At 46.6% G+C, this 23,271-nt stretch overlaps 1 protein-coding gene across 6 annotated transcripts in view; it reads left to right on the top strand.

Moving 5' to 3' along the window:
* Nucleotides 1-23,271, top strand: part of lef1 (lymphoid enhancer-binding factor 1) — a 188,191-nt gene that overhangs the window by 68,223 nt on the left and 96,697 nt on the right. For all 6 annotated transcript variants that reach the window (XM_072495389.1, XM_072495390.1, XM_072495385.1 and 3 more), the window contains exons 4-5: nt 9,838-9,970; nt 16,290-16,380. In XM_072495389.1, coding sequence (XP_072351490.1) covers nt 9,838-9,970; nt 16,290-16,380 — 224 coding nt within the window. The remainder of the gene's footprint in view (nt 1-9,837; nt 9,971-16,289; nt 16,381-23,271) is intronic.

Genomic DNA, 23,271 nt, shown 5'->3' with positions numbered 1-23,271 from the left:
TCTGGGATGGCGAATTCCACACATTCATGACCCTTTGGGAGGCTCTCCTCATCTCTGTTTTAAATTTGCTACGCTTATCTTGAGACTATGACCTCTCGTTCTCGAATGTTCTCGAATGCCCCCCCAATTGGTAGCATCCGCTCCACGTCTACTTGATCCATACCTTTTATCATAAAATCATAGAAAAGTTACAGCACAGAAGGAGGCCCAGGTGCCCTTTCTAATCCCGCCTTCCTGCAGTCCTGTAGCTTGGGAGCACTTAAGGTGCAGATCCAGGTCACCTTTCAAAAGAGTTTAGGGTCCCTGCCTCCACCACCAACTCGGGCAGCAAATTTCAGACTCTCACTACCCTCTGTGTAAAAAGGTTTTTCCCTCACGTTCCCTCATCACCTTCTGCCACTTATCTTGAATCCATGTCCCCTGGTTCGAGAATTCTCCACCAAGGGAAACAATTTTATCCTGTCCACCCTATATCCTCCCCCTCATAATTTTGTACATCTCTTTTGTACTCCGACTTCTTTGTTCCAAGGAAAATAACCCCAACCTATCCAATCTCTCCTCATAGCTACACTTTTCTTACCCTGGCAACATTCTTATAAACCTCCTCTGCACTCTTTCCAAATAAATATAGTCCTTCCTGTAATGTGGTGACCAGAACTGCACACAAGACTCCAGTTGTTTTGTACAATTCTAACATTATATACTTACATTTTTATTCTATACCACTGCCAATGAAGGAAAGCATTCCATATCACCTTATGTACCTCAATTTGAACTCCCCTCATTCTTCAAAACTCGAGAGAGTATAGGCCTAAACTGCTCAATCTCTCTTCATACAACAGAACCCTAATCTCTGCAATCAATCTAGGGTGTGGTGATGTGCATCAATGTAAATGCATGTAGGCTAGCTAGACACGAGAGGGAGCAATGTGACATCATACACACACACTCAACCAATAGATCAAGTAGATAGGACGCGACCAATAGACGTTCACGATACACAAGGAGGTGACATGACCACAGGGGGGCATTACACCAACCCATATATAAAGGACACCACACACATGATCTGCCTCTTTCCAGTGGAGACAGTCAGTGAGTACAGACACAGGGTTGATTCAATATTACACCCACCACGTGGATTGCAGCAACTGGTTAGTCAGTCTGGGTAGCTATAGTAGGATTGGCAGTAGTGTCGAACCCGAGTAATAGAAGTGTACATAGTTTAATATACGTGTTGAAGTTATCTCCACGTCTGAACCTTCCTTTGTCAAGTGCACCACAAAGTAGTCGCTTATGTTACACCTAAAACATAACAAATCATAGTGAACCTCCTCTGAACTGCCTCCAATGCCACTACACCTTTCCTCAAATACCGGGGACCAAAACTGTGTGCAATACTCCAGGTGTGGTCTCAGAACTTTGGCCCAGACTCGGAACGCCTCGGTGCATTTCCTGACTCATTTCTCCTTTTTGTTTTTTCCTCTCTCAAGTGCAGGTGACCCAGCACACCCCCTCCCAGCCCACTCCCTCCCAGCCCACCCCTCCACCAACTGCTCTCTGAGGTGGGTGGAAAGAACGGGGAGAGTTGCTCCTGCTAACATTTATCCATCAACCCATAGCAAAAACAGATGCCTCGGCCACTTATTTAACTGCTGTGTGTGGGACCTGGCTGTGCCCATGTTGGTTGCTGTGATCCCTCCATTACAACATTTCAAAAGTACTTTGTTGTGCGATAAGGGCATTGGGGTGTCCTGTGGCCATCAAAGGTGTTACGTAAACATCAGCCTTTCAATCTTTTTGTTCCAGTCATTCTGCCTTTGGTTTCATATGGAATTCCTAACTGCGAGTTGCACTCAGCTGTACTTTTTACAAACGGATGGCTGACCTGCAATACCAGTTCCATGCCCGGATGCGAAGTTAGCAGGCTACACAGGGCTGCTGTGGACTGCTGCAGTCCACGGCCATAGCATTGTCGATTATCTTCTACAAATTGGCTGCGGAACAGGCCTGGCAGAGATGCGGGAGCCCTGCTCCCCTCGTGTGGCAGAAACAATGCAACATAAGAAGCGGAAAATATACTGTCGGTTCCTAGGACCCCATCCATATGATCCAGACTGACAGTGTGCTGTAGTGAGGGAGTGTACAATCAGAGGTCAGAAGATGTTGAACCAATGCCCTTTCTGCCTGTTCATATGGATTTGAACGCCTGGCACTGTGTTGCTGAACAGTGGGGCAAGTCCACCTGTTGCCCTGACAATCTAAAAACAGAATATCTGGCCATTATCACAATGTTTTGCGCAGTTTGCTGTACCCAAATATTCAGCTGCATTTCTTGCAGTGCTCCAGTGAAAACACTTCAAAAGTGATTCCAGCCGGCGGGAAGCCCTTTGCGACATCCTGAGAACGCGGAAGAGGCTCTGCAAACACAGTTTCGCCCTTTGTATTCCTTTCCGATTGGTTTGGGAAGGCGACGCACCCTGTGGACGGACATGCCGGGTGACCCAAGTGAAGGGAAGGCAGAGTGGGGCCACTTGGATCCGAGAGGTCAAGAGGTCACGTGGCCTGGAATAACAGAATTGCTCGCCCTAGTGTTTGTGCGAGTGCGCACGCGCGTGTGTGCGTGCACGCAAGCGTGAGAGTACTCAAAGCAAATCCCATCCATTTGAGTAAATAGGGCTACATCGGACCTGCCAATGGCCAGTTACAATTTGGAAGGAGGTTCTGTTGGGGGTTGAGCACCTTTCATGATGCTTTGTACATCAATATTCTCTACCGTGTCAGTGACCTTGGGTATAAGATGCAGCCTTCAATAATAATTCTCTCAATAATCCCAACATTAAGTAAAACACCTCTTGGTGTTATGCGATTTTTGTATAGTTCTCAAACACGATTTCAAAGGGACGATCTAAATGAAAGCATTGGGCAGGTTGAATTTCCCTTAAGATACAATTTGAGTAAATCAATCAGTGAGAGAGAAGAACCTCTGTACCTGGCATCGTATTTCTGATGTCCTTCACCGTGCCTGCACCAAGTGTTTCTATTAAAGTCGATACAGTTCAATCACATGCATGATTACTCTATATCCCGCTATTTGCATATAGCTTCATTGCAGCAGGTTGCTTCTGTTCACCTTTGTGTTAAGGATTCCACTTCTTTGCCCACTGTAACTCCAAGATACACGCACATTGCATTGTGTACAGCAAACAGAGGCTGCAATTAGCTAATTTTTATAATGTCACCCCAGTGACCTGGAGGAAAACTCTCCAAGTTTAGGATTTACATGTGAAATAGCCAGGCTTCATATAGCCCCAAGACGTCTCATTTCAGCTCGCTATCTGTACAATTAAAAAGACTTGCTTACACCGCACCACACATTCAAAATGTAGGCTGGCATATTAAACCGGTCGGAAGCAGAGAGAATCAAGTGTCACGCTTTTCTGATTGGCTCAAGTAAGGCACTTCATGCTGATTCGCTGATCAGGAGAAACTCCAGAGAAACTGATCCAATTCAAGAGCTGAAATTTGATTAGACAATTTACTTTTCCCAATTGAATATTGCTGAAAAGAGAGACATGTTGCTGAAGCTTTCCACCTCGCACTCCTCAGGACAAATGCAAGAATGCCAAATTTCGAACAATTGTAACAATTTTTCCAATTGGTTCCTTTAGTAACTTGAGGAAGCAGGAGAAATTTAAACATGAATTTATTTTAACTATGTACACAGTTCTGCGTTAAGGAGCATCTCGTCCCCAGTACAATTAGAACAAAGAACAATACAGCACAGGAACAGGCCCTTCGGCCCTCCAAGCCTGTACCGGTCATGATACCAACCTTTGCCAAAACCCTCAGCACCTCCTTGTGCCGTATCCCTCTATACCCATCGTATCCATGAGTGATACCCATCCTATCCATGCTGCTGGGAGGACTAGTCTGTCTCAGCCTTGGTTTGGGCCAGCTTTTATATCAGCACGTAACGAGCCCCAGGCGGGTGGCCTCCGCCCCCATCTGGGAAGCTCCCCAAATCCCATGGGAAGCTCCCAGTGGGTCCTCGTGGCGTTATGACAGTTCCATCCACCACCCCGGATTTCTAACCTGGCTTAATAATACATCATATTACAATAATGCAAGAAATATTTTTCACTAAAATCATTAAACACACTCAGAACACTTATCATTTAATGTTCAAAGTTGTCTACTGCCAGTGGAAGATGTGTGCCCGATCTAATCTCATCGACAGAGTGAAAGATAAATCTGGAGGGATAGCAGGCTGAGGAAAAACAAACTTGTTATAACCTGCCTGCTTACCATATATGTATGTTATTGTAAATAAATGTTATTTCTTTGTATCCTTGAAACTCGCGCTGGATTCTTCGTGGCCCTCACAAAAAAACTCTTTGGCGCTTTGGCCCAGGTTGATTTTGAGGAGCTTGGAAGATGACCCCTGCCCCAGAAGTAAACAAACTCTTGTTCTTCTTTGGCTGGATTCCCTGGTTATCCTTTGCAGAGACTGTGAAGTGCACACTCGCCCTGTACGATCTTAAAATAGCATTGGGTGGCACCATGTGCATCATGGCATCCTGTTTTGCGTGTTGTTAGGGTCCAGCACCCTGACCCATTTGGACGGGCCAACCATCCAGCCCTTGCTGAGTTGGCATCAGCAAATGGTGAGCAGGAATAGGGCAGCGAGATTTCCCCCCCCCCCCCCCCCCCGACTGTTGTGCATCCGGTGCCAGTGAATATCCTCGCCCCCAAACCACTCAACCAATAAAAGAACGGGATTTGCCTTTCATGTCAGACAACCAAGGGTAACTTCGGTTTCATAGAATTTACAGTGCAGAAGGAGGCCATTCGGCCCATCGAGTCTGCACCGACTCTTGGAAAGAGCACCCTACCCAACCACACACCTCCACCCTATCCCCATAACCCAGTAACCCCACCCAACACTAAGGGCAATTTTGGACACTAAGGGCAATTAAGCATGGTCAATCCACCTAACCTGCACATCCTTGGACTGTGGGAGGAAACCGGAGCCCCCGGAGGAAACCCACGCAGACACGGGGAGAACGTGCAGACTCCACACAGTCAGTGACCCAAGCCGGGAATCGAATCTACGACCCTGGAGCTGTGAACTATGCTACCGTGCTACCCAAAATGGCCACCATTGTGCACTGGTAAACACTGACAATGTCGATAGACAAGTGAAGTGGCTCAGATAACTTAACACCTGGAGTACATTCTCATCTGGCTCCTTATTTAAGATGCTAACCTCCTGGTGGGAGCCATTACTGAGCAACAATTGTAGGTTTTGCTAATGTAGGCAGGCCGGGTCTGTTTGAAGTTTCCTAACCCACAGGATTTACAATAAAAAAAAACTCCACGGGGACTAAAACCCACTTCCTCTCATGAGACTGCGGCCTTGGCTGCCTGTGCTTAATATCATGGCATCACTTCCTGGCGAGGCCTGGCCGTTTTAATTAGTACAGTGCCATTACAATAGTATTTAATGTTATTTTATCTCTTGAGAAATTTAGTCAAGCATTGCCACCACAGTCAAGCATTAAATGCTTTCTTATCCAGTGTCTTTGGTTTGGCATAATAGGGCCCAGTAGAGCCATCTGTTAGACACACATTCTCTGCCTATAAAGAATTGGCTTTCAAATGTATCTCTGTGTATTTCCAGGTATGTACAACAGAGTTTTCAATCTTATTGCCATTTTAAATTTTAATCAATATAAAGTGTAACATAATTCCTGTAGTTGTGATGAAAGTGATGTTGCAACTTCATAAAACAATAACAGCTCGCATTTGTATAGCACCTTTCACAACCTCAGGATGCCGCACAGTTCGCTCCGGCCAATGAAACGGTAGTGAATTGTAGTCACTGTTGTTCTGTGTCCGGACAATCCACGCTGAGCAAGTACCCACAAAGTACAAGTGAGAAAATGGGCTGTTTAATCTGATTTGGAGTGCTTGTTGAAGGACGTATCAACCACACTATCAGGAGAGCTCTCTTGCTCTTCCTTGAAATGGTGCATGGGAGTCTATATGTCCACCTGAGAGTGAGCAGACAAGGCCTCATACAGCATCTGGAACTGTGTAGCACTCCCTCGGTACTGCTGGGGGTTTGTACTCACGGCTGTGGAGGGGGATCTAAACCGACAACCTCGGACATCAGAAGTGAGAGTTCTACCCCCTGAGCTACCACTCCCAACAGTTTAGGTGAGCAAGGCCAGAATCCACAAGACTGTGGGAGCCATTTTGGACCACCTAGCTTCATCATTCAATGGAAACCTTCAATCCACCCATCACTGCAGCAAAAGGCTTCTTGTTTGACTCCAGCATTGTTTCCCATCCTCACCCCATTACTATTCTTCTGTGATTAATTAGCACAGATGGCGTTAGTTTACACGTGCAGACTTATGAGCAACTGACTGTGTTTACAATGAACTGGTTTGCTCTTGTGCATTGCGGAGGAAGAGTAAAACATTTTGAGGTGAGTTTTGTTGGCAGCTCTGGCAGGAAAAGGTTGATGGTAGGTATAACCAACAGTAAGGGCCTCCCCCAAAAGTTTGGGAGAAGCCAGAGCCCCTCGGTTGCCATGCCACTATTCTTCCCTCAACCAGTAACGCTGAAAAGAGTCACATTCCTACTTGTGTGATCTTACTGTGTGATTTCTTGGTTGCCTTGAGGCGGCATGGTGGCACAGTGGTTAGCACTGCTGCCTCACAGCGCCTGGGACTCAGGTACAATTCCGGCCTCGGGTGACTGTCTGTGTGAGGTTTGTAATTTCTCCCCGTGGCTGCGTGGGTTTCCTCCGGGTGTTGCGGTTTCCTCCCGCAAAGGTGTGCATGTTACGATGTGGGAGGGGCCCCGTGAACCATGTCCAAATGTTTTGGTCCTGCCCGAAGCTGGAGAGGATTGGAGGACGGTGTTTAGCACAACTCGGGGGGTCTTACAAGTGGATGTGAAGCTCGGTTCCCTAGAAGCCGTATTCGGGGTGTCGGACCGGCCCGAGCTGCAGGCAGGTGCGGGGACCGCTGATTGCTCGTAGGCGGGTCTTGTTGGGCTGGATGTCAGCTTCTCCACCCTGTGCCTTGGCGTTGCGGGGGGGGGGGGGGGGGGGGGGGACCTGCTGGGGTTTTGACCCTGGAAAAGGTGAACATTAAGCTGAGGGGTGTGAAGGAGGGGGTTCAACAATTGTGAGGATTTGTTCATTGTGCACTTTTGCGAGTTGGCTACCATTGACTGTTGAGGGTGGGTTTCGGGGTGGGGTAGGGGGGGTTTGTTTGTTTGGACATGTTTGGAGTTGTTTTTGTATCGTGAAAATGTCGAACATTTGTCGAATAAAAATATTTTTTAAAAAAGATAGGCAGGTTAGGTGGATTGGCCATGATAAATTGCCCTTTGGTGTCCGGAGATGTGCGGGCTGGGTGGGGGTTGGGATAAGTGGGAACCTAGTTAGAGTGCTCTTTCGGAGGGTCAGGGCAGACTCGGCGGGCCGAATGGCCTCCTTCTGCACTGTAGGGAGGATGGTTCAATGATGACCGCTACTTCAAAACTAGTTAATTGACTGGCGAGCACATTGGGATATCCTAAGGCACTATATAAATGCAAGTTCTTTCTTCTGTATCGATTACAAACAGTGGCAGCACCATCATCCCACCATAAAGACAAAGGAGGAAGACCCGACCACATTCCCGGAGCAGTAAGGGATGGGAAAGGATTGCCAGCCTTGCCAGGTTCACCCACATCCCACGATCACACAAAAGTGACTCATTTCAAACGGAAATGAATAATGTGCAGTGTGTATGCAAACTTGCAAAAGAAGCTCTCCCGCAATTGGCTCCCGTTAGTTGCTGAGGCTCTTCAGGAATCTGGAATTGACGATACATTTGGATTTTTTTCAGATAGATGTGTTAATATTGTGCAGCATTCCGAAAATAAATCGTGACAGCTCTCAGGCAGGTGTATGGCACTTGGCGCCTGAGTCTTGTAGCACTTTTTTCACTTTGACCTTTTTAAAGTATTTTAGAAATTGACTTGGCCCCATCTGTGGTACAAATGTGCCAGCCTGGAGATGGCTTGGAGTAAACTGGAAATAAAAGGTCTTTTGTTGCTAAATATTTCTCGTATGTATGATTAGGCTGGGGGAAATCAGGACTAAAGGTGTTTAATTGTTTAATATAATGAAAATTGTATTGAATACGCGCGGAAGGTAAATCTGAAATGTATGTCTCAATTATTGAATTTTGTTACAATAAGAAAAATGTCTGCTGCATTTAAATACTGTGATATGAGGATTCAATTCAATTTACTACACATTAGATCAGATTTACTCACAGCTGCTTGTGTTTGCGATGTTATTGTTTCAGCTTCCTGCTCCTGCTCCACTTTGAAAGGACTTTTAACACTTGAACATGTCGGGGTCAAGGGGCAGGTGGGGCTAATTTTGATTTGGGCAGTGAGAATAGGGAGGTGTGTGTTGAACAGCTACCGCTGTGTTATACCATCCCCCAGAATCAAAGTTACCAGAAAGCTGTTGGCCACCCCCCTAACACTTTTTGTTCCAGTAGTGTGCTGCCTTTGAATAAGTCGCCTTGCAAAGATTTTTTTTAAATTTAATTTTTATATCAATTTAGAGTACCCAATTTTTTCTTTTTCCCAATTAAGGGGCAATTTAGCGTGGCCAATCCACCTATCCTGCACATCTTTTGGGTTGTGGGGGCGGAACCCACACAGACACGGGGAGAATGTGCAAACTCCACACGGACAGTGACCCAGGGCCGGGATTCGAACCGGGGTCCTCAGCGCCGTAGGCAGCAATGCTAACCACTGTGCCACCGTGCTGCCCCACCTTGCAAAGATAATGTGAAATACAGTAACAAGGGGGCTGCCTTAACATGGTTCGCACACCCAATCCCTGAGCTTGCTGATCTCCGGGCTATGCCATTGCCGGCATCAAAAAGTCATTTATGGCACAAAAGGAGGCCATTTGGCCCATGAAGTCTATGTTGGCCCTGAACGAAGCAACTCAGTCAGTCCCATACTTGAGCTCGATCCCCATGGCCCTGCTGGTTTATTTCATTCAAATGTCCACCCTACTTTCTTTTTGCCACCCTGGTGGGCAGAGATCCAAGCCACCCACTGTGCAAACAAAAAAGCAATTCTCGCCCTAAACCTTAAATCTGTGGCCCGTGGTCTTTGTTCTATCAGCTGATAGGAACAGTTTTTCCTTGGTTAATTTATCCAAACCTGCCGTAATCGCCTCTTTTCAACTCTCCCCTCAATCTCCTTTTTCTTCAACGTCAACTTTTCCAACCTAAACTTTTAGCTAAAATTTCCCCCTACCTGGCAGTGAGGCAGAGGCTGGGAAGCCGCCCAACCATCAGGCCAGAACATCGAGGAGACATTTAGCCAGGCTATCCTCCTGAAACAGGGCAGCCATTGGGGTTGATGCTGGATAAACCTTTGGTCAGAGTTCCAAGAGGGGTGGGGGGGGGGGGGGGGGACACAAAATGGGGGAGAGAATTGGCCGATTCTCCATTGCTTTGATCTCAATGGGATGTAAAACAGACTCCCGCGTGTGTGTTTTATTGTTTTTCTCTTCGGGAAATGGTTACCCCCCTCACTTGGGAAAAACACACCCCTTCTGCTCCTTGTTCCCTGCAACGTCTCACGGAATACAAGCAGACCAGCCGCAGGGCCTCGTTCTGCTCCTATTTTGTATGTTCTTATGGTCCACTGTGTGTACAAACTAAGGTGCGTCATTCTCAGTCAGTCAGCATTAAAGGCTCTGACAGCAAAAAAAAATGATTCTTCTGTTATCTCTTCTAGTCGAACAAGGTGCCCGTCGTACAGCCCTGCCATGCGGTCCACCCCCTCACGCCCCTCATCACCTACAGCGATGAGCACTTTGCGCCTGGATCCCACCCTACACAAATCCCCACAGACATGAACTCCAAACGAGGTGAGGAATCTTTTGTACCCAGTCTTAATGAGCCTAAGCGTGGGGGAAATTGATAGTTGAGTCATCTAACTGTACGATCATTAGGTAACACACAAGCGTTTTTCCGGTGCACCGCGTTAATTCATGGCTCACCAAATTTACGAACCTGTCCATTTACTGTGGATGAATTTGAGAGAGTAACATAGTTGGTAAAGTGTCGTAACAATCTTGAGGAGCTCGCCAGAGACTAGTGGCGCTGAATGGAAAAATGAAGGAAAGGCAGCAATCATACCATTTGCTATTGCTGTGAGGAGCCCATTCGGCCCTTCTGTTTCCAATACCACATTAGCAGTGTACACCTCATGAACTGTTTGCTCCTTTTTGAGAAGTGGGGTAGATCCTGACTTTTTGCAATGGTTATAAAGCTGGTTGGTGATAGAATGCAGGGAGATGAGGCATGGACTGCTGGCACACTCTCCCCACTTGCACACTATCTCACAAAGTAACACTCTGGTTTGTTCTGGTCATCAAGTGAGAGGCAGTCACAAAAAGAGTCACCACAATCCATTATGGGCCATCAACACAGCTAAAGAAACAGACTGTCTGAAGCCAGCGTATCCTAATATAGTTATTTCCTCAGTGCGGTACGTTGTTTCCACTCAATAATACGATGCGAACGGTACAGCCCTCTTCTCTGGCCCATTGTGCAGTCTGCAGCTGAGCAAACAGAGAGACAGAGCTACTGTCAGAGAACGAGAATCAAACGAATGTTTAAATGTTGCACAGAGACTAAATAAAGAGGTTTGCCCTTTTTTTCAGAGATCATCTGTGCTTGTGCCCGAGTGAGAATATGGAATATGTGTGCATAAGTCAGCGTATGTGCTATGTTTGTGCGCTGTGTGCTTGAGAGTGTGTGTGAGTGCATATACCTTTGTGTGTCAGTGTGTATTAGTCAGTGTGACAGATGTGTGTGTTTATGTGTGAGTGTATGTATTGTGTTCAGGTGTGTGTATGTATTGTCTCTGTGTGTGTCTGTGAGTGTCTGTGTGTTTGTGAGTGTATGTGTATAAGTCTGTGAGTATGTGTATGGGTGATTGTCTTTGCATGTCGGTGAGTCTCAGAGTATAAATTGAGTCTGTGTGTATCTGCCTGTGTGTGTATATATCTGTGTGTGTATTTGCCTGTGTGTGTCTGTGTTTGAGTGTCCATGTGTTTGTATTTGAGTGTCTGTGTGTCCATGTGTGTGCATCATTCCATGTGTGTGTGTGTGTCTGTGAGTCTGTGTGTATCTGTCTCCCTGTGTGTGTCCATGTCTGTGTGTGTCTGTGTTGAAAATGAAATGAAATGAAAATTGCTTATTGTCACAAGTAGGCTTCAAATGAAGTTACTGTGAAAAGCCCCTAGTCGCCACATTCCGGCGCCTATTCAGGGAGGCTGGTACGGGCTGATACACTGTTGTCAGTGTGTGTATCTGCACCATCAGCATGTGTCTGTATGTGTGTGCCTCTGTGTGTGCCTCTGTGAGTGTGTGTGTGTTTGTCAGTGTCCAGGTGTGAGTGTGTGTCCGTGTGTGTCTGTTGTATGTATTGCGTCACTCTGTGTGTCTGTGTCTGTTTGTCTGTGTGTGTGTGTACTGTGTGTTTGTCTTTGTGCACGTATCTTTGTGTGTGTTTGTGTCTTTGCATGTGTTCGTGTCTGTGTGTCTCTGTGTGTCTGTGTGTGTCTTTGTATGTGTGTGTCTTTGTGTGTGTATCTGTGTGTGGGCACACACAGAGATTGGAGATTGATTGAGGTGTTGTTGGGCAACTGGGAAACCGCATGAGTCAGTATCTTTAACTGGGAGAGTGGGGACAAGATCTGACACCAAACTTGTGGACTAGGCTGCCCAAAGTAGAAGCGAAGAATGATATACATTTTTGGTAGATGGGGCTATTGATGGATAAGAAGTCAGTGACCTTTGGACTGGTCTGATGATGATGATCGTAAATAGTCCTCTATTCGTAAGGAAATTGGAATATATGGGGTTGTGGGAGAAAGCTACGCTTTGTCACCTCTTCTTCCCATACCCTGCTCTATGCTGCCTCTCACATCCCTCCTCTTTTCCACTCATTGCCATTCCTTTCTCATCTCAAGCTCAAAACCCAGAGAAGGGGTAAAGGTTGATTTGTGGTTGATGTAAAAAAAAAAGTGCTTTCTGTCTGGTCGGAAACCACCGATTTCTGCTGCTTACAGGTTTTGAGGTTGACATGTGCTTGAGGATCAACAGAGGCTCCTTAGGATGATTCGGCCGAGTTTACAAACAGCAAGGCCACAGGCTGCACTTCGGGAGATGCAACCTCACACATTTCTCTGACGAATTTACACACGGACAACAAAAAAACAGCTGTGGCCAATTTCAGGGAAAGTGGGAATTTGCCAGGCCCCAGAATATTAATTGGATGTGTGACAATGACCAGATGTTTTAGGGATGTCGGTTGAGGGATAGATGTTGGCCAGAAAATACGTCCCCTGCTCCCCTTCAAACTAGTTCACGGGATAACGCCTGCCTGACAGAGGGCCTTGATTTATTTAATGTCTCATCTGATGGACGGCACCTCCAACAAAACAGCACTCGGTCAGTAATGCACTGGTTTGTTAGACCAGTATATGGTCGCAAGAAACAAAGGCGCTGTTACTTCGCTCAATAGTGACAGGATACAAAGAAAACAGCCTTGGAACTGCACAGACTGCTGACGGGCAATTACGTTGAGTGACGTCACCATGTCACCCTTAATCTCGATTCGTTCTGTGCTTGCTTTCCCCAGCTGGCCATTGACCAGCTTGCAACCCTGCTCCTCCTCGACTAACCTATTTGTTCCTGTAGGCTGTCCAGCATTGGGTTATTTATATCAAGGTTAAAAAAGCTGCTCGGGTTATTTGACTCTGTGAACGGCGAGGAGTGCACAATCCGAGCTGTGCCAGTGAAGCCTCGCATCCCAATTAGCATTTGGTTCCAGCCCCGACAGGGAGCGCGCGCATCTGCTTTACGGCGAGGGGGGAAATCTAATGTGGAAAAATAAGCACTCCGTTTTCCAGAGATGGCAGAGACATCCCGAGGGGATGTTTTCAGGTAGACCACAGAAAGCAAAGGTCTATTTGGGGATTAAAAACCCTGTTTTAATCCTGCCAGGCACTTCTGAAAGCTGGAGGGCTTCATGTTTGCGGGGTTGTCAGCCGTTCGAGTTCTCCCGGCGTCACTTTGGATGTTAAATGCTACACATGCAAAACTATTTGACCTTGAAGCCCCAAGGAATCAACTTGATAAAGAGCTTAGTATGAGCTGGAGTGACAATCGTGAGGCAAATGAATCATATCAAGTGTTAGCATTAAGGGGCTGAAAATGATTCTTAATTAACTGCTGATCCTGTAAAGTTGCAGAGGCTGTGTCTTGAGAGAGATAGCTGACAACCGGCCCTGTAATGTTTTGTAGCCACAGTGTATTTCTTTCTGTACATCTGGGAACCCTGAGCACAGAGAGATGAAAACAATACACGTCCTGCGATCCTGAGAAGTTTAAATTGTTCCCTTTGGTTCGAGACCTGGGAGTGTGTTTGTGTGTGTGTGTGTGTGGGGGGGGGGGGATATGGTAGGGGAGGGGTACATTAATAGTTAACAGAAGATTAAATTGAATCACTTAAATTTCGACGTCAGTTGCCTCCTGCGATTTAAAAAAAAATCTGTTTGAAGCCTAAACTGCGAAACATTTTAATTCCAGTTTCTCCGAGGGAATAGGAAGTATGGGAGCTGACACAAACGCTGGCAAAAGAGAATCCGTGTTTTCTTTTCCCATCGAGCACACTTCACTCTGCCAAAACTTTAAACCCCGAATGACGCACTCTGATTTTCTTTTACAAATGAGCTGCCTTACGCATTGGCGAAGGTTAACGAATCACATCTAACAAGCAGAACGCTGAATGTATGCGGAAGCCTATTATCATCGAGTTTGGGTTCTGCTGATCCAGAGGAGAGCCGTTTTCATTTCATCCTTAACTCCTGAAATTTCTCCAGGCTCAGAGGAACAGGAGGAGGCCTGTTATACCCCTCAAGCCTGTTATACTCCTCTCTGTTCAATGAGAGCCTGGGTGACCTGCCACCTGACTCCATCCATATTCCCACCTTTGCAACATATCTTTTAACATCTTTGGTCAACAAAAGCTTATCGATCTTAAATGGACAATTAATCCAGCATTTAACAGAAGAGGTTCCAAACTTCCATCATCCTTTTGTGTGGAGAGATGTTTCCTAATTTCACTCCTTTTTTTTCTTTTATTGTAAATTTAGAGTACCCAATAGTTTTTTCCCCAATTAAGGGGCAATTTAGCCTGGCCAATCCACCTAACCTACACATTTTTGGGTTGTGGGGTTGAAACCCCAGACTTGAGGAGAATGTGCAAACTCCACACGGACAGTGACCCGGAAAAGGGATCGAACCTGGGACCTCGGCGCTGTGAAGCAGCAGTGCTAACCACTGCGCCACCGTGCCACCTCCTAATTTCACTCCTGAAAGGCCTGGCTCTAATGTTTTAACTCTGCCCCAGTACGAGATTCCCAGTCTCGGAGGAGAAGGGCGGGATTCTCCGGTACCCAAGCCATGTGTTTCTTGGCCGCGCGGCAGTCACTGGCGACGGGTTCTCAATGGGATTTCCAATTGAAGCCACCCCATGCCGCTGGGAAACCTGCTCGCTGCCAGTGGGAAAAGGGAATCCCAGTAGCCGGAGAATTCCGGCTATAGTTTCTCCCAATCTACCATTTGTTACCCATAATTATCTTGACACCATTGATCAAATCAATGGAAGGTTTCTGATGCGCTGCGGTTGAAATTGAGATATCACCAGTGGGTGCAGAAGTGTTGTCATGGAGTTCGTCACCATCTAAATTTCAGCGAATAGAACCCTAATTTGTGCAATCCCGCCTCATAATTTAACCCTTGGAGTCCAGGTATCATTCTGATAAATCTACGCTGCTGATAAGTTACTGATGAGCATGTTCCATTCTATGACTTTTAAAAGGCGTCTTGTCAGAAAAGCTCATCCTTTCCTGAACCGTGTGGAAAGCTGCTGTTCCCCATAATTGATTTTTCACAAAAATGAGCATCTCTGCCAAGAAATGCCCCCATGTAAGGTCCCGCGCTCCGAAGCAAAAGGCAAGTTAGAAGTTACTACTTGCCATTTGAACTTAGGCACTGATTAAGCCCTGAAGCTTAAAGTGCTGGATGTCTAAGAGGACAATTCTGCACTGTGTTGACCCACACTAATTATTGGGAGTAGCGAGAAGACTGCTGCTTTATGAAGGGCCCGTTTGGAGCCACCTTTTCGGGGAAGTTGGTGACGGTCTTTGTCTTGGTTGGGGTGAGGTGAGGGAGCAGAACCCCATTCAGAATGGTACAATAGGTCATCTTAAAGACATTTATAGCAAACTTTGAAGTTTGCCAACCACTTTAACACGAGGAAAATCTCTAGGTCACCAGTCCCGATTGTCCTTCTTTGATTCACTGTCACCTTCTGTCCAGGATGCACCTCAAAACGATTTGCTACATAAAAGGCCACATGTTGTGTGTGTGTGTGGGGGGTGGGGCTTCTTCTAATGTTACTCTCTGCATTTTAGTAACTTTGCAGATCTTTATTTCAAGTGAGACAGTTATAAGTAAAACACCAATCCAGACCTGCTGGGACGATTCAGAGATCTAGAGAAGATGTAATTTGAAAGATCTTCAACTATTTTTCATGGGTTTTCCTATAATGGTCAAGGCATTTCAACCTTGCTTTGCATTGGGGGAGTGGGGTGGGGGGGGGAATGATTCAACAGCAGGAACCAAAAGACAGCAGCCAGATTCAGCACTGAGAGAAAAATAATTATCCCAGAAAAACAAAGTGATATTGATTCTACAGGGAGATTATTGTCAAACGGGGGGTAGTAAATGAATTTATCGTTGCAAATTCTTCCACTTTCTTTCAGTTTCATCTTCAGGTGACACATCAAAGGAACAGCTTTATTATTAATTCAATATCTCTGTTTCCCAAATAAGGCATTAAGAAAAACATTAACCAGATTTAATTTCTGAGGTAAATTATGACTTAATCTCTCCTAATTAAGTTGAAACACAAGCAATGTAGTTTGCCTTGCGTAAATAATGATTATATTCAATGCCATTGAGACTGCACTTTTAAAAGAAAAGTTGAGGGTAATTTCTAATTATTTCTTGTCTGATGCACATCCTATATATTCTTGCTTAGTTGAGTTGTGGAAATTTAATATGCTTGTGTTCTGCTTCTCACCTGGACCTCTGCTCTCCTCCCTACAGGCATGCACAGACACCCGCCTGGTCCTGACATCACCTCCTTCTATCCTCTGTCTCCAGGCGCTGTTGGACAGCTCACGCCTCCTCTCAACTGGTAAGCCCTTGCTTTCCTTTGAACACCTTCAGCAAGTTGGTTGGGGGGACCCCTCATGCTTTTTAAGCTGTTTCAAGACTTTGAAATTGACACTGCTTCGGAACTGTTGTGAGACTTTTCATGTTTAATTGAGGGAGGAAAAACATATTGTCGCGAGTCATCGGCTCTGTGATTTAGCGCGAAGTAAACGTTCAAGCTGGCGTCAGAGTGCATCCCGAGTGGTGCCGCAAGGACCAGGGATGTCAATATTCCAACAGATGTGCCAGGGCTCCCCGGTGCCTGGTCTTATCTTGCGACCTAGACGTAATCCCAGGATTGGTCCTCTATCTGTCTGATATAACATGTGGTTCTCTGTCAATTCTAGGTTGTTCTCTGGCCCCACATGATCATGCTTTGTAAACCACTCTCTGGCATCCATTTTTGATCATTTAATTGTGCAGCTACATGCTACCTGAAGTTCATAGAATTTATAGTGCAAAAGGGGGCCATTCGGCCCATCATGTCTGCACCGGCCTTTGGAAAGAGCACCCTACTTAAGCCCAGACCTCCACCCAATCCCTGTAACCCAGTAAACCCATCTAATCCTTTTGGACACTAAGGGCAATTTAACATGGCCAATCCACCCAGCCTGCACATCTTTGGACAGTGGGAGGAAACTGAAGATTAAAGCAAGCACCTTACACCAGACCTGATGCATACAGATATACCAATTGGGAGAGGAGGAGGCCACTCGGTCCCTCGAACCCCCTGCTCCACCATTCAAAATTAGATCATGACTGACCTGGTTGTATCCCAAGCACCACATTCCTGCCGACCCCCGGTAATCTTCCACCCCCTTGTTCATGCAGAATCTGTCTAGCTCAGTGTTAAAAACATTCAAAGACTCTGCTTCCACTGCCTTTTGAGGAAGAGAGCTCCTGAGTCCCGCCGCCTTCTGAGAGAAAACAACATCTCCTCATCTCTGTCTTAAATGGTGACCCCTTATTTTTAAACAGTGAGCTCTAGTTCTAGACTCTCCCACAAGAGGAAACATCGGGCGCGATCTTCCCAGAAGGGAATAAAGTCCCTCGCGAGTGCATTTTGCCACGTGTTTCCCGGCACTCGCAGTGCTGTGAAACACGTGGTTATTCAATGCTACTCATGTTGAATAAGGGGCCTGAACGGGGAACGCGCGGCCGAGGCCGCACAAACCCCCGTTTTGTTCAAAGGAGAGCTCCACTCGCCAGAACTCCCCATTGCAGCGGAAATGGCATCCCAATCTCCGAGGTTTACAAATAAAATCCCCGACCTCCCTCCAGCCAGAACGCAACATGGGAGGGCCCCCTCATCCACAGTGGGCAACCCCAGCCCAATCGCGCATGCACACAAAAAATGCCAGCTTGGCACCACCAATCTGGCACAATGGCAGTGGCAGCTGGCAGTGTCACCTGGACACCTTGGCAGTGCCAGGATGGCACACAGGTGGTGCAGTCAGGTGCCAGGCTGGTACTGCCAAGATGTCATGCTGGCACAGCCAGGGTACCCAGGTGGCACCAGCACTGCCAGGTCACCACCCTGCCCAAAAAGCATACAGCTGGGGGCCTCCGATCCCCTTTGAGATCCCCATGAGTACCATTCCATCTGGTCCCCATTCGCCCAAAGTTTCCGACGCTGAGGGATTGAATCCCAAAGTCTCAGGTACCTTGGAAATCTGCACATTAGAGTAAGGCTTACTGCCTCGCTCTAATATGATGATTTGCCAAAAAGGGCGGGATTCTCCTTGCAATGTCTTGCAAGGCTATGTGAGCCGGGTGGATCCTGGGATCAGGGTCTCCCGGCTTTCACCGGCCACGCTACACCGCGGCGAGATGCTTTTCTGGCACAGCGTGGCTGGAAGATCGTGCCCCAAATGTATTATGTCCAAATTTGCAGATGATACAAAGTTGGGTGGGAGGGTGAGCTGTGAGGAGGATGCAGAGTTGCTTCAGCGGGATTTGGACAGGCTGAGTGCGTGGGCAAATGCATGGCGGATGCAGTATAATGTGGAAAAATGGTGGTTATCTGCTTTGGTAGCAAAAACAGGAAGGCAGATTATTATTTGGAAGGGTGTAAATTGAGAGATTTATACCTTGGTGTCCTCATACACCAGTCATTGAAAGTAAGCGTGCAGGTACAGCAGGCAGTAAAGAAGGCAAATGGTATTTGCCTTCATAGCGAGAGGATTTGAGTACAGGAATAGGAATGTTTTACTACAATTGTGTAGGGCATTGGTGAGGCCACACCTGGAGCATTGTGGGCAGTTTTGGTGTCCTTATCCGAGGAAGGATGTTCTTGCTGTGGAGGGAGTGCAGCGAAGGTTTACCAGACTGATTCCTGGGATGGCGGGACTGTCATATGAGGCGAGGTTAAATTGGTTAGGATTATAGTCGTTGGAGTTTAGAAGAGTCAGAGGGGATCACATAGAAACTTGTTTTTAAAAAAATATATTTTTATTGCCATTTTGCATTTAAAAAACAGAACATTACATAAAAGGAAAAGAAAAGACAGGAACATAATTAGTAAAGATCAACACAATAGCAATGACAACACATGGTCCTAAGCTGTCACCGTGTCTGTGACAGGGGTCCCAGTTCTATCCTACATTATTTACATTAGTGTTTGTGTGTATTAAACAATTTTGTGAAGGGTTCTTATTGGGACTCTTAGCGCTTAGAGGCAAGTGTTAATCCCCAGCATTGCCCACATATTTACATTCATTACCGGGATCCGTCACCTCGCTTACGGACTGTCTTTGTTTTGCTGGGGGGCGGTTCCTGTTCCCCCCTGACCCTCTTCTTCATTCCTTCTCTGCCATTTGCAAGCTCCCTTTCACCCAGCTGGCGTTCCCAACACCCCCTCCTCCTTTCTACCCAAATTTCCCGAGCTGTACCCACCTCTTTCACCCTCACCTCACCCCCACCCCCCACCCCCGCTACTGGTTGTGAACACGTCAGTGAAGAGGCTTGTGAACCTTTTTCCACGGGTTGTGGATTCTTTCCTCGGTCCCCCTTATTGGGAATTTTATTTTCTCCAGTCTCAGGAACCCGGCTAGATTGGCCAGCCATTCCAAGGCCATGGGTGGCGCTGCCGACTTCCAACCTAACAGAAGTCCTCATGGAAACTTGGAAAATTCTAACAGGATTAGACAGGGTAGATTCAGAAAGAATGTTCCCGATGGTGAGGGAGTTCAGAACTAGGGGGTATAGTTTGAGGATAAGGGGTAAACAATTTAGGACTGAGATGGGGAGAAATCTCTTCACCCAGAGACAGGTGAATCTGTGAAATTCACTATCATAGAAAGTAGTTGAGGCCAAAATGTTGTGTGAATTCAAGAAGGAATTAGGTATAGCTCTTGGAGCTAAAGAGATCAAGGGATATAGGGGGAAGGCGGGATCAGGGTATTGAACTTGATGATCAGCCATGATCATAATGAATGGCGAAGTAGGCTCGAAGGGCCGAATGGCCTCCTCCTGCTTCTATTTTCCATGTAAACATCAACACGAAATGGGAGAGAGGTAAAATGAAGGAGCAACTATAGAAATCGAGGCGAGGTGAGAGCAGAACTTAATAACATAGCTTGGCTGCTGCAATACTGGGCCCCGACTGTATATGGTCTTGACAATGCTTTGAAAGGCTTTTGCTATTTTAGTCATTACGAATCCATGATTGCTCCATGGGAAAATTATAGCCCTAGAAGTTGATTGGCGAGCAAGAGTTTAAGAAGGTGGCAGCGAGTTGTTGCTTCAACGTGCCGTACATGAAGGGCAGTAAGTAGCGACCAATCTGGAGCTTCCTCACATGCCAATGTCCTGACCTTAGTCCTGCAGCCTGGTCCCACCCCTTACCGGGAGCGAGACTGATAGTCAGAGGATCACTGATAGGGAACCAGCTGCGAGTGTGTTTGGGGAGGGCACGGTGCGGTTGCGACAACCGTCTTGAGTTTGCCCTGTTGAGACAGGGTAATTCAAAATAATTGAGATAACATTGTGTTAAACGAATGCTCTTCAAAGACTGGATAGGAAACATCGAATAACCAGTCATTCCATTGTTTAGATATTTAAATTGCTGTGAGCAGTAAACTTAAAAATTAATTAGAATTTTTATCTGATTGAAACCACAATTATTACAGTTTAATCCATTTTAACTACAAAACAACAACAACAAAGGGCTGATGTGTAGTTTAGCATTTAATTGCACAAAACAACTTTTCCCACTGAGCATCATTCATGTTTTTCTATCGGGACAAGTTGCACAAGCAATGTAGCAGAATTTAACACAATAATTAAACACAATGCCATCATTATACTTTGAAGTTATTTTAAAAGATAACTGTGTTATTATAAACATCCGGGACTTGAGCGTGTGAATTTTGACAGAAAATAGCGGGCAGCAAAAGAAAAAATGTTTTAAACTATCCCGCCCTCTCTCAAGTTGGTCAAAAAGAACCATTTAGACCAAATTATTCAAATTGAAATGATAATTTCTGGGTCAGGTATTGAAGGAAGACCGTAGTTGTGCGAGAACCACGCAACAGGTTCAGTGCATCACCACCCAGTTCGGCAACATGTCATTATCCACGTAACATGCAGTCAGTGTGTTGTCTGCATGTGTATTCGCCAGACATTTGCCCTCCCACCATAACTGAGGGGGTGACTTCTCATCTGGCCACATAACCCCGTCCCAACCATTCACACTTTTTACCTGGCAATACTCCATAGATTCCTCAGAATTCCTACAGTGCAGAAGGAGGCTATTTGACCCTTCGGGTCGTCACCGACCCGACCAGGAGTGCCCTACCTTGACCCATTGCCCCGCCCGCTATCCTTGTAACCCCACCTAACCTAACCCACCCAATCGGCACATCTTTGGACTATGGGAGGAAACCAGAGCATCCGGAAGAAACTCACTCAAACACCGGAAGAATGGGCAAACTCCCACAGACAGCCACCCCCCGCCCTCACCCCCCCTAACCTTGGGGAGGCGCCCTGGAATCCTCCTCTTCCTGGCAAAGCCTCCTCTCCCAGGCCTGACCCCTGGAAGTGCCAACCTGGCACCTTGGTCGTGCCAGGGTGGCATTGCCAGGGTGCCATGTTGGCAGTGTCAAGGTACCAGGGAGTGTGCCAGGGTGCCACCCAGCCCTGTCCCCGACCACCCGGCAATGTTCAATGGCCTGAGAGGCCCCCCAGGTGCCGTTACGCCTGGTCCATGTTTGTGGACTAAACCTGGCTGCACCCTGGCGAGATTTCCCAAGCGCAGGTGGTGAGCCCCAGGCGCTGGGTGAATCTGGCGTCCGGTAATTTAAGTGAGCCATATGGAAGAGAGTTCCAAAGACTCTCTGAGAAAGAAAAATTCTCCTCATTTCTGTCTTAAATGGGCAACCGCTTATTTTTAAACAGTGACCCCTAGTTCTAGATTCTCCCACAAGAGGAAACATCCTTTCCACATCCACCCTGTCAATACCCCTCAAGATCTTATACATTTCAATTAAAGAGGGACATGATGCCGAAATGTTTCATCCTACCCTCACCAGGACAAACACAAGAATGCCAAATTTCAAACAAACACAAGAATTCATACTACAAGAGGAAAGGGCGCTGATTGGTCGGCAAGTCGACTGTGGCTGAACCATTGCCATGGAGAAAGGAATGGGGAATCATGCTTCCGGGTGATTCTAAAATGGCACATGACTAGAACATGGGGCGAAATTCTCCGACCCGCCCCGCCGCTTTTCTGCTCCGACCGGCCGGCGGGAGTCTCCGTAACACCGGCCGGTCAATGGGGTTTCCCATTGTGGGGCAGCCCCACGCCGTCGGGAAACCCCCGGGCGCCGGCAAAACGGAGACTCCCGCCGGCGGAGAATGACGCCCATGTTTCTTCAGTTTGCAGAAAATGGATCCCTGTTTATGAATCTATATGACTTGTAGCATTACAAGCTTTACTGATTGTTTAAAATTGGCTGTTAGCGCACTCAGGATTGTTCAGCAAGAACAATCAGTTGCCCAACTGCAGAAATACGTCCAACAGTAGACGTTTTGTTTTTTGTTTTGCATGCATGGGCTGGTTGACTTCCATCTCTAATCCACCTATTATGAACAACTGGAGGAACGTGTTATTTGATTTGATCAGCCAATCACTGGGAGGTACTGCCTGACAGCACACCAACACTGAAATTCATACACAATGTTGCTAAATTGTATGGTAGCCAGAAAGTGTTTTTGGACTGATGGCAGCATTCTATTAGTGGAAAATGCCACTCGTGACACCACTACATAGCAGTGTGAAACAACGTGCGTTACCCGTTGTCCAAATTTTGGAGATACTTTGCCTTTCCATGGTAATTCACGATAGACCGGGCACTTTTCCCATTTGAAAGCCGTTGCATGTGATCTAGATTATGGCGATCATTTGAAATTTAGCATTCTTGCATTTGTCCTGATGAGTGCAAAATGAAAAGCTTCAGCAACATGTCTCCCTTTTCAGCGATACCCTTCAAATTTTTCAATCTTGGCAAATAAAGGGGGCAGGAGTCACCACTTTCTTTCCTCTCATTCTTTCCTTGTGTTGCTTAACCCACCGCTCAAAGCTAAAGTCACGATTGGAAAAACAGAACTTTTGTTTTTAGCCTGGTCACCCGAGTGATAAAAAAAGATGAAATTTTGCAGAGAGGAAATCCCACCAATAATGTAAAAGTTTCTAACCAAGCGCTGCCTGGGGCCTCTCCTGTGGGTTGTGTTTGTGTCATTTCACCTTGAGCTAGCTGTATTTTCATGCAATTTGATGGTCAGTGATTGCCTTCTGTTGCAAATAGTCACTGCTTCTGGATGAAGCTGGGGCCGGCTGGACACAGGCGCTTTGTAACAGGGGTGCAGGTGG

This window comes from Scyliorhinus torazame, chromosome 3 (assembly GCF_047496885.1).
Source record: "Scyliorhinus torazame isolate Kashiwa2021f chromosome 3, sScyTor2.1, whole genome shotgun sequence".
Lineage (NCBI taxonomy): Eukaryota > Metazoa > Chordata > Chondrichthyes > Carcharhiniformes > Scyliorhinidae > Scyliorhinus > Scyliorhinus torazame.
The sequence above is the reverse complement of the archived record's forward strand: the minus strand, read 5'-3'. Positions and strand labels throughout refer to the sequence as shown.